This window comes from Podarcis pityusensis, assembly GCF_964106645.2.
Source record: "Podarcis pityusensis genome assembly, chromosome: 14".
In the NCBI taxonomy this organism is placed as follows: domain Eukaryota; kingdom Metazoa; phylum Chordata; class Lepidosauria; order Squamata; family Lacertidae; genus Podarcis; species Podarcis pityusensis.
The window spans coordinates 51185918-51198316 of NC_138039.1; the positions used below are offsets into that span (position 1 = coordinate 51185918).

The 12399-nt window shown below is 46.0% G+C and overlaps 1 protein-coding gene across 2 annotated transcripts in view; it reads right to left on the reverse strand.

The window, feature by feature from the left end:
• The window catches only part of ENTREP2 (endosomal transmembrane epsin interactor 2), a 196014-nt gene that overhangs the window by 6861 nt on the left and 176754 nt on the right, over window positions 1–12399 (reverse strand). For both annotated transcript variants that reach the window (XM_080980755.1, XM_080980754.1), the window contains exons 6-7: window positions 1865–2028; window positions 835–970 (exon numbers count right to left, since the gene is read on the reverse strand). In XM_080980755.1, the coding sequence (XP_080836881.1) occupies window positions 835–970; window positions 1865–2028 (300 nt within the window). The remainder of the gene's footprint in view (window positions 1–834; window positions 971–1864; window positions 2029–12399) is intronic.

Here is a 12399-nt window from a genome sequence, read left to right on the forward strand (position 1 = left end):
TGAGCCCTAAGGGGCAGACCTGACTTGTACTCAGAATTCCAGTCCAACATGGTGAACATGGAAGCAGGAAAGTCTTTGATCCAGTAGGCTTTTGCCTCTGGTACTACCCACTGTTGGCCTGTGGCAGGAAAAAAGGGAAAAAGTTGCCCATCCCTGCTTAGGTTGCTGCTTGCCATCTGAGGAAAGGGCAGTAGCTCACTGGGAGAGCATCTGCTTTGCATGCAGAAGGTCCCAGATTCAATCCCTGTCTAACTCTTCCTGAAGAAGAGTTATTTCTGATCATGTGATTTATACTCGCTCCCCATTTGCATGGAATTGCATTAGCCTTCCTCAAACTGTCACCCCCCCCCTAAACTCCCAAAATGCCTGAGCACTGGTCATGCTGGCTGAGACTGATAAAAGCTGGGTTGGGCAGGTTGGGCACAGATGAAGAGTGATCAGATCCTGAATTCCTTGAACCCTTCTATCCCAGCTTGATCACTGAGATCACCAGCAGGAGTGTCGTTGGTCATTCCCTGAGCTGGCTCAATGGACAATCAGAAATGGAGCCTTTAGTGTCATCGGCCCAATCCTGAGATTCAGCACACCTTCTGGGGCAAGTTTCAAAGGCCTCCTGACTATGCAGGCCATGAAGAAGACATCTTTCCACAATAGTTACCTGATTTCTACTTTTAACTTATTTTTGATGGTTTTCGTTGTACAGTGTTATAGTTTATTGCTGTAAACCACTTGGATTTTTTTTAATTAAAAAATGACATAGCAGTATATGAATAATTTTTAAACAAACATACAAACAAACCAACAAACAATCCTCCCCCTAGTGGTCTGTCTCACCTGATTGGCTGGGCTTTGTCCAATAACTGCTTCATAGGGAGGGGGCAGCTCAGATGGATAGAGCATTCCAGGGCTGTTGATGGCAACCTCGTACAAAGCGCCAAAGGGTGAGTGAGGAAAGTCCAGGTGGAGCCCTCTAAACACACACACACACAATGACAACAATAATCAGCAATAGAGAAAGCCATCAACAACTGCGGCTTTAACATTTAATCAACAAATCAGTTCAATCAATAAAATCAACTTTTGCTCAGATGAAAGATGTGACCTGATTAATTGGATGGCAGACATTTCTATAAAAAAATCTGATTTCTTTTTGAAGGCAACTACTTCTTAAAAGTGCAGAGGACAAGCAACCCCTTAGCAGAGGCATCCCCCTTTCACTCACCCACAGGAGGGAATGCCTCTCTCAAGATTATTCCTGCTCTGATGCATTTGGGTCATCTAAAGACAAAAGATGGCATGCTTCTTACAAAGGCATGCCAATTTACACTGTACTCAATGAATTACCGTATTTTTCGCTATATAAGATGCACCAGACCACAAGACGCACCTAGTTTTTGGAGGAGGAAAACAAGAAAAAAAATAATCTGAATCTCAGAAGCCAGAACAGCAAGAGGGATCGCTGCGCAGTGAAAGCAGCAATCCCTCTTGCTGTTCTGGCTTCTGGGATAGCTGTGCAGCCTGCATTCGCTCCATAAGACGCACACACATTTCCCCTTACTTTTTAGGAGGGAAAAAGTGAGTCTTATAGAGCAAAAAATACGGTAACTAAATGTTGTAGGATTTATCAGCTAAGACTTGTTTTGAACTTAAGGAACAGACGTACTAAGAACATCTACAATGAATGAATGAAAATGCTGCATATTTGAACTGAGCCAGCGGCTCCCAAGAGTGCCAGCCCTGGAAGAATCCCTCTTTGCTGTCTGGGGCCTGGGACAGGGCAGCAGACCAAGAACCCTTTGCTGAGTATCAGCTCATTCATGTCTCTTGTGTGAACGGTTAGTCACAGGCTAAAGAAACCATTTACCTTTGTGCTTCTATCACAGGAGTGCATGTGTACTCGGGTGGGTAGTAGGGTGGGGGTGGAATTGGAGGGATGAACTCGTCAAAATCCAAGGTCTGGTGCCCCAAGATAGTCCCATGGGGTGTCATGCAGTCAGGGTTGGCAGAATGAGACCTCTGCGGTAGGAACTGTGTGATACAAGCAGGAGATTCAAGATGCATTAGGAATAGCACTCAGTAGGTTCTAGGAAGTTCATACAGCAGGAGAAGGCACATCAGCCGCTGGTCAGAGCAAAAGGCAAAAACACATTTCCAAAGAACGCCCGTATAGGAGTAAGGAATCACTGCGTAATGTATGTTCAGTTCAGCATTAGAGGGAATGGTACCTCCTCCTAATTACTATGACACACAATCAGCATCATTATCTTCATCATCGTCACCCATTTATTTGTAAGCCCCTTTCCCACAAGATGTAGCTGTAGAAAAAAGCAGTTTACAAAAAGATAAAACAATAATATTATTAAGTAACATTTACAACATTAATTTAAAACATACAAAAAGTAAAAATACTACAGCAGGTTAAAATTCACAGCAGCTTTCTAAGCATCTGAGCAGACTTGTCTAAACAAGCACGTTTTGAGCTGGCACTGAAAAGAGTAGAGTGAAGGCGCCTGCTTGATCTCAACAGGCAGGGAGTTCCAAAGTGTATGTGCTGCCACACTAAAAGACTGAGTTCGTACAAATGCAGAAAGGGCCTTATGAGGAACCTGTAGTAGTGCCAGTTCTGCCACATGAAGCACTTGAGTGGGCACAAGTTGGGTAAAGGTATCTCATAGTTTAGAGACAAAGAGAGGGGAGGAGGGAGGGGGAATCTAGTCTAATCTAGTATATATTTTAGAAAACGATTTGTCCATTTGTTCCCTACATTCAGCCACCTCTAGAGATATCACTGCCACACTCAGCACAAGGGATCCTCAGGTGGGGCAGTGGTCTTCATTGGCTTTTGAACACCATAAACCATACTACAAGTAATCCAGAATGCAGCAGCTAGACTGGTGACTGGGAGTGGCCGCCCCGAGACCACATAACACTGGTCTTGAAAGACCTACATTGGCTCCCAGCATGTTTCCGAGCACAATTCAAAGTGTTGGTGCTGACCTTTGAAGCCCTAAACGGCCTTGGCCCAGTGGACCTGAAGGAGCATCTCCACCCCCATCATTCTGCCCGGACACTGAGGTCCAGAACTGAGGGCCTTCTGGCGGTTCCCTCCCTGCGAGAAGCCAAGTTACAGGGAACCAGGCAGAGGGCCTTCTCGGTAGTGGCGCCCGCCCTGTGGAACGCCCTCCCACCAGATGTCCAAAAGAAAAACAACTACCAGACTTTCAGAAGACATCTGAAGGCAGCCCCTGTTTAGGGAAGCTTTTAATGTTTAATAGAATATTTTATTTTAATATTTTGTTGGAAGCCGCCCAGAGTGGCTGGGGAGACCCAGCCAGATGGGTGGGCTATAAATAATAATAATAATAATAATAATAATAATAATTATTATTATTATTATTATTACTACTACTACTACTATTATTAATACTATAAATCATGACGGCAGACCAAAACACGACTTCGGAATGACTTTACCCATTTTTGGCAAAGGCTTGGCCACCTCTCGGATAGCACCTCCAAACTCAGCATGAGGGTTGCTGGGGTGCAGGTAGCAGTCTTTGTCACTAACTGGACATATCAGGACAGTGATTGACTTGGTATATCTCATATAGTATTTATAATGGGTTTTTACAGTTTTAGCTTAGAGGTGCTTCCTCCCATAAGGTATGCAGTGCTACGTAACTATTACGCCACTGTATTACTTATTTTTCTCTTTTTGTCTTTCTTAATAGTGAGTGCATGGAGCTTCCCAGGAAATTGTAGAAACCAACAATAATGTGATTTTTAAATGGATAGTGTAATTTGTGAATTTTGACTTGTCACACAACAACAACAACAACAACAACAACAACAACTTATTATTTATAACCTGCCCATCTGGCTGAGTTTCCCCAGCCACTCTTCCGGCTTCCGACAGAGTCTTCTATCTCATCTTGGGAACGCTCATGGCAAGTTTGATGATGATATCACAAGAGGTGACCAAACCTATACTAAACACATTTTGTGTCACACCAAAGTCACATTCTGGTCACCATCTTGATTCAAAATGGCATCCACCAGTCAAGTGATGACAATGACCACTGCCCCACCTCAGGAACCCTCACCCCAGTATCTCGAGAGCCATCCAAATACCGTATTGCCCCAAATATAAGCCACACTCCCCTCCCCCCCATTCTGATCATGCAAAGTTAGAGTGTGGCTTATATCCACAACCTTATGCAACCCTGCAAGTATCACTGCTGCGGACGGAGGAATCATAAAAGGGGGCAAGTCGCCAGGCAGCCTGTGCACCGCCCCCAAACACCGCTGCTGCAGCTGAAAAGTTTTTTTTGGGTGCCATGCCTCACACCCGTTACAGGATAGATCTTAGCGGGGGGGGGGGCAGCAGCCGAGAAGTAAGCGCGCCGCAAACCAGCTGGGAAATGGGTACGCCACACTCACGCCACTGCAGGTGGACAACCACAAGGGGAGAGCACCAGGGAAGCACGCTCATCACTTACCTGCGTCGGCAATTTTAAGGGAGCGGCTTATATTTGGGTATTGTCTTTTTTTCTTTTTACCCCTTGAATTTTAAAGGTGCAGCTTATTTGCGAGTGTGGCTTATATTCAGGCCAATATGGTACATAAAGGACAAATTCCCCTAAAATATATAGTAGAGTCTTCCTTATCATTTTTCTCAAAGTTTGTAACTGTTTTCTCTACCTATGTAACAAAAAAGGAAATAAGGACATATTTGATTTAAAAAAAGAAGTTTGTGTGTGTATGTGCGCTGTCTCTGCTGGCTCCCAACATCCACTCCCTGCTTCCTAGGTAACACCTGCCATTCTTGACCTCCGCTCTCCTTGCCTCTGAGTCTTCCTGACACCAGTGGTGCCTTCAGACTGCTCACCTGGCTGCAAACCTATCTTTCACTCTTCTTCTCCTCTCTACTGTTTTGTCCGATTCCTTACCTGATTCCACAGCTTGCCTTGCCCCCAAGTCTGTCTCCACATTTTTCCCAGATGTCCCTACAACTTTGGTCCCTATCCTTCTAGGACTCAGTTCCTAGGTCCTCTGGGTCATTTGAGGCCACTATTCCCTTCCTTCTGATAGAAAAATTATGTGTGGCTGTTAAAAAGGAAGTGTTTTGTAAGATTAATCAGCAGGAAGCGCCAATAACTTTCATCCTGCACCCTCAAAGTCAAAATGTTTATTCGGCTTTACGCCCATCATAAAGCACAACACACAAAACAAATCAAATAAAACAGCGGTCTCGTACAAGCCACAAGTAATATAACACAATTCACAGCTCACAAGGACAAATATTGGCAAATCAAAACAGAAATTTAAGATTAAAGTTAAAAATTTAGGCACTACGCTAAAATCAATATCTGATGTCAATATCAAAAATTCTTATAACTATCAATAATCAGCTAACATTCCATTCCGTCTCTTGTACGAGAGAACGGCTGTTAGGAATTTAGCAACCTGTAGAGTAATATAAGGATCTGCATCTTGAAGAACCCAGGCAAGCTGTAGGTCTACTGGTTTGTCAGCCATAGGCTGGATTATGGAGTTTAGTATACTAGCACGAGCTGAACTGTACATAGGGCAGATAAACATAACATGATGTAAAGATTCAGATGTTTTCATTTCACAAGCACACATTGAAGGGACTTGGCCCTTAGTGAATCTATGTCTCAGCACGTTTGTTGGAAAAACATTGAACCTGGCTCTAATGAAGGCATATCGGTGAGATGCGGCTATAAGCGATGTTAAGTAGGACGGAGCACGATAGATAGGGGTTATGCCGAGATTTAACGGCGAGCAGGCTCCACCACCAGCTAAGAAATTTTGGTATAGCTCCACATCATCCAGCCTTTGATTTATACACCTTTTTGCCGCGTTTAGATCCAGTTTGAGCAATTCCGTGGGCGAGATCTCATAGGACAGCAATTTGGCATGGATTTTTCCTGACCACAAATTTGTGAAGTCATCCCGCCACATGCATTGAATGAGATAGTGGTTCGGGAGTTTATGCCATAGGGATATCCAATAAATCAAAACTCTCCTCCATAAAACTAACTCCACTGAGGGGATCTTCATTTCTAAGCGAATAGCCGCATTACTTACGCATGTTGGTAGTTTTAAAAGTCGGCGTAAGAATTGGCTTTGAAGCGACTCTAAAGGTGAGAGGTTTGCAAAGGCAGCCCATAAAGGTGCAGCATAGGCCATTGTGGCCATCACTTTGATGCTATACACTTTCAAGGCCGCAGGGATGAATAAGGCCCCCTCAGAGTAGAAAAAACGGAGGAGGGAGTGTGATAGGGCTTTTGTCTTGTTTTGAAGATATTCAACGTGCGCTTTCCACCCTAAATTATATTGAAAATAAATTCCTAAATATTTAAATTTATGTACTTGTTCGATTTTCGTGCCCTCCAATTTCCATGAATATAATTTTCGACTCCTTGAAAATATCAGTACTTTGGACTTGGTGTGGTTGATAGACAGATGATTAGAATGGCAATATGATGCAAAAATCTTTAGTGCCCTCCTTAAACCCACTCTGGAGTAAGAGAGTAGTACCGCATCATCTGCGTAGAGAAGTAAAGGACAACGATAATCTGCTATACGGGGTGTGTGGATAAATTTTTGTGAGTCGATTAATGGGTTCCTCATATCACTGATAAATAAGTTAAAAAGAAGAGGCGCTAAAATACAACCCTGGCGTACACCCTTATTTACTGGCACTGGGTTAGTTAGGTCTCCAGCAGGGGATATTCTTACCCTGGCCACAGACCCGGCATGAAGTTGGGAGATAAGCCACAGGAGCCTTCTATCTATTCCCCAGCAGGCAAGTTTATCCCATAGTAATTGCCTCGGAATACTATCAAACGCAGCTTTCAAATCTATGAAGGCTGCGCAAAGTTGGCCCCGTCGAGGTGTCGAGTATTTCCGGGCTAAGTGATAAAGAATAATTGCCTGATCTGTTGTGGATCGGTTTGATCTAAATCCAGCTTGCTCATGCCCAATCAGGTCAGCCTCAGCTGACCACTTCATCAGCCTTGCCAGCAAAAAACGGGCATATATTTTCCCAATGGACGATAGCAGACTGATATTCCGGTAATTCCCTGGGTCACCGGGAGGGCCTTTTTTGTAGATAGGAATTATAATGGCCTCCTTCCACGTTCCTGGTATTAAGCCCGTGGCATTTATTGCGTCAAACGTTTTAGCTAAAATCCCTGCCCACCATGCAGAATGTAGCTTTATAGCCTCAACAGGGACCAAATCTGGCCCAGGGGCCTTACCAGTTTTCAGCTCAGCTATCAATTCTAGGATTTCAGCAGGGTCGGTATTGGGCCAGACGGGAAGGGGGTTAGAAGGTCTCCAGTGAGTGGCCGGAGCTTCTGCCACTGAGAAATATTTTCTCAGGAACTGCTCCCATGTAGGGGCCGGGATCACCGTTAAGGGGTATTTCGTGTTTCTTCCCTTTATTAAGGACCAAAATTTCCGGGAGTTATGAGATTTTGAGGCAGAAATTATAGTCTGCCAGCGATTTAAATGCCATTCCCGTTTGGCCGATTTCTGGGCCTGTTTGTATGCTTTTTTAGCCAGGGAATAAGATGGAGGTAAGGCCAGAGCGCCGGAAAGTTTATAGTCATTATATATTGTATGTAGATGGAGTCTGGCTAGTTTACAAGCAGAGTTGAACCAAGGGGCGCCAAATTTAAAATAATCGTTTTTAACTCCATAGCTTGGAGAAGTAAAAAAGCGAGTTAAAACTTCTATCAGGCAAGAGAAAAAATTCATACAGGTAATAGGATCACGCGGGACTATTCCTACGTCCGGCTGATCACCTGGAAACTTTTCTCGGATAAAATCCGTATATCTATGGGCGAGGGCAGGGGACCATCTAATCCCCTTTATTTTAGTGGACGGCTCCACAATCACCGGGATTGGGTGGGAGCGCTCGAGCAGGTGCCAGTCAACACATAACTTGGTTATCAGGGGAAGATGGTCACTAAATTGGGCATTATCAATTTTAAAAGAGGTGACATTCAAAAATAGATCCCGGGAAACCAATACATAGTCAAGAACACTGTTTGATTTTAACCCCAGATGGGTGAACTCTCCTGGTATATCTGGAGGACACCTGCCATTTAATATAATTAAATTAAGGCGTAAAGCCATCTGGTAAAGCATCACTCCCGCCTTATTGACTTTTACATCCTTTGATATTCTAGTGGGGATATATACTAGATCGTAGGTTTGAGCGCCGGGGTCGACCCACCATTTAGACTTTATAAGAGCCTCCCGATTTGAGGCTATCCGAGCGTTAAAATCGCCTCCGGTAATGGAGGGGACATTAGGATATTTAAGATAACAAGAAAGTAAAAAATCCTCTAGGGATTCCCATCTAGAAGTAAGATCAGCTGCTAACCCTCCCGGGGGGAAATAGACATTTGTAACCAATAAAGAGAAGTTTCCACCAGAGATCAGTCCGGTAATAGCATAAGGCGGAAATGCGTGCACTAGTGAAAGTTTAGCCCGAAGTTTAAGGGAGATACCAATTGTAAGGCCACCTTTAGGGCGGCCACCATTCATTGACGGGCTAGCAGGCAGACATATAAACTCAAAGCCATTTAACTCAATTTCCTCCTCCACCCAAGTTTCTTGTAATAGTATGATAAAAAAGGAATTAATATATTGTCCTGCACCCTAATATTGCATTCCTATTTCTAGAGCTCTGAAATTAAATCCCCATGAAAGTGTTATAAGAGTTATAAATCCTCCACATTTTTTGTGAACCAAGCCTCTGGATCCCTGATATATATTCTGAATTTAAGATATCACTTCCATGAGAAGTGTTGGAAGTCCAGTCTCTCTGGGAATTATGAGGCAACTGAACAGATTGTTGGCCCTTGGCTTGATTTCTGGCTGACAGAGGTTTCAGGAAGGCAACAAATTTCTGCCTGTGTCAGGGTTTTGCTTGAGCCTAAGAGTTTGGGGTAGGGTGCAGGCTGTGGGTTGCCTTTGAATGAACAGTGCACAGATAATTCCTGTGCCTGAACACAACACGGACCTATTGACTCCCAGGCAGAGAGAGGCCTTTGCCAACACCTGACGCTTCATCTCTAGTGGGAGATGCTGGGGAGTAATTTGGGACCTTCTACACACAGAGCATGTGTTCTGCTACTGAACTATGGTCATCTCTACCAGAAGATCTGTTGATGAATGTATTCAAAAGTAGAAAACTGAGAGGCAGGCTGTTCAGTGAAACAGAACCGAATGAGACCCACAATGAATTATTATTATTATACCTGTAGCTGACAACAGAAGCTATACAGTGACCACATACCATCATTAACTTCTTCTTACATTTGCTGATGGATACCATTGCTGGAACTTTTACAAGAGGTAATATGTCAAGAGTGCTTTAAGTCAGAGGGAGGCTGTGACAGTCACAATAAACAGCCCAGCATCATTACAGTCAACGGTATTCTCGTAATCCAGACATTGAACACAGTCCTTCAAACCTGGAGGTGGAGATGAAGGAACGGGCACCACCCTCAACGGGAATATCCTGCAATTGAGGAAGGAACCATAAACTTCCCCTGACCTGGGGCCCTCTGGACTGTGCAGGGCTGCAACTCCCATAATTCCTGGCCTTTGGCAGGGGCTGGTGGGAGTTGTAGGCCAGCAACTTATGGAGGGCACCAGGTTGGAGAATGCAATGTGACAGCAGTATTTTGTCACAGGCTCCTCTTGTTAATTCCTACTTCTCAAGATACACTGAGCAAGTTTACCATATAGTTCAGGTGAAGGCCGCTCTCAGAAGAAAATGAGAAGTAATATTCCTTGAGGCTTGACAAGTAGGTTTAAACTAATCCCACTTCCAATCCTACGGTAAATTTAAGCCAAGCTTAGCAAAGGGTGTGATTTCTGGTTCAGTTCATGCCTTCAGTTCAGCAGGACATTTAAGCGACAGACCCAGGATACCACAAGCACAACTCGTAATTTAAGGGCAAAGAATCGATGCTGAGGGGATTACTGAGCATGCAGGTCGTAAAGACAGAAGGTGACTCACGAAGCGTGGAAAGAGATTGGATGGCCGTGATGATATATGCCCGTTTTGTGTTGCTAAGGCGCTAACAGAGGAGGCAGGGTTGGCATTTAGGACTGATTATGTGAACCACTAAGGCAAAGGAGGATCATCATTTGGTGAAAAGGTAGAACATAAACAAAAATCTTAGAATTCTAGGGAGGGTGCTGTGGTGTTTTCCTATGAATCTGACTTGTTAATTTTGAACTTGACTTTCATGCTTTTAATTTGCATGAAAGGACCCTAGTGTTCCTTTGCCCTTGTAAGCTGTGTGGGCTCTGCTTGAAACCTGCCATGAGCAAGACCTGCTTGGCCCATCCTTCAAACACCTAGAGCCACTCCACTGACGCCCCCTTCATCTCCTCCACACTGGAGAAGGGGAAGAGTGGGTGCTTGGAACATCTCTTTCCCACAAGAGGGAATGTTCCAAAAGAAAAGGACGCTCTCACTAACTGCTCTAAGCGCCTGCGAGGGCTTTTCACAAGGACACTTGTTGGAACATGCACAACGCCTCAAGCTCCTTTTCAGAGGAAATGGAGGGGTCTCCTTTATCAGCACTTTCTATCATGCAGCAAAAATAAAAATAAAAAATGCAGAGCAAAAACCTGTAAAGGTATTGTCAGGGAACTGACATCGGAGCCAGAGGCGGAGGCTAGGCTCTCAAGCGATGCTGGAGAAGGGCCCAGCAGGGGGAGAGGCGGCTCACCAGCTGGGGAAAGAAATCAGCGTAACACCAGGGATAAAGGGGGGCAGATGGGGGAATCGGCGAGGGGGCTCCAGGACTCCTCGCCGGAGACCAGCGAGGAGAGCACCGGTCCTCCGCTACCCATGCCCTCCCTGCGCAGAAGGCTTCCGCGCAGGGAGAGTAGGAGGAGACTTGGAGTCAAACAACTTTTATGCTGGAAAAGGTTTAAGAAACGCCCACTGACGAATTCTGCTAGCGACTGAACAGCCACGAAGTGAAGGGCTGTCCAGACAGAAAAGGTTTAACAAGGCAACCTAGCCAGGAGTGGCACCAACTTGCGCACGAGCAACCCCTACATTTATTACAGCAATCCGTCAGTCCTTGACGTTGCTTGTGCGCAGCGACAGGCAGGCAGCAGAATGAGCCAAACCGGAGAAGCCGGCGCCACGGAGGGAGCAGCCGGAGTGCAAAATCTGGTGGAGAGGAACCGAGATTTGGAACAGCATGTGGCTCTTCTCATGGCGCAGTTGGAAGAAAGGCGGGCTCACGATGCACAGGTCAGGACCACCCCCGTAGCAAGGAAGGTACCGGGACTGGTACACAAGTTTGGGGGGAAGCCCCAGGACTACAACGCGTTCCGAACGGAAATAGAGTACGCTTTGGAACTGCAGCATAAGGATTTTGCGGACGATGGGGACAGGGTGGCCAACATTGTCAGGCATCTGCAGGATGGGGCCAGGGAATGGATCAGGCCCCTAATGGCAACGCAAAATGCCACCTTGAAAGACCTGAGGAAATTCTTCCAGGCGATGGATGCGATGTATTCCAGTGATGTGCAGCAAAGTGTGACTCGGCGGGAACTGATGGGTTGTAAACAGGGGAACCAGTCAGTCAGAGACTACTGGTCGCGCTTTGCCATGTTAGTCCACCGGCTCGGGTGGGAATTGGACTCGGAACCCATTCAGATGTTGTTTGAGGAGGGGTTGTCCCCAACGGTGAAGGACGAACTTTCCCGTGCGCCCCGCCCGCAGTCGATGGATCAGCTGACCAAGGCTGTGCTTGCGATTGGCGTAACACAGGAAGCGCGGGCTCAGGAGAAGCGGGAAGGGAGAGGGGAACGTTGCCATGACTACCGCATTCCTGAAATACCGAGGCAGCCTTCCCCGCTAGCGGAGCCAATGGAAATTGATGGCGCGCGCGCGCGGGGGAGGTTTCAAACTCCAGTGAAGGTCGCAAAAGGGAGGGAAAGGATTGGAAAACTAATAAGAAGTGTTTCCTCTGCCAGCGGCCAGGACATTTTGCCAGGGTCTGCCCTCAAAGAAAGGCCTGGCAAGGAATGGTGGGAGCTGCTGGAGGTGAGGAGGAGGGGGAAAAGGAGCAGGAGCAGGGAAACGCCAACGCTTGGCTGCCACTCAGCGGGCACAGCAGCCAGGCCAGCAACCAATAGAAGTGCCCCAGGCAGACCCCCCCCCCCAGAGTGGCCATAGCCATAGAAGTGGTGCTAGAACTCCTGAATGGGCACCCAGTCAAGGTGAAGGGGCTGTTGGATTCAGGCAGTTCCTGCAATTTCTTCAGCAAGGACTTCGCCCTAGAGCGCCAGCTCCACCTGCTGCCCCTGGATTTTCCCTTGCAA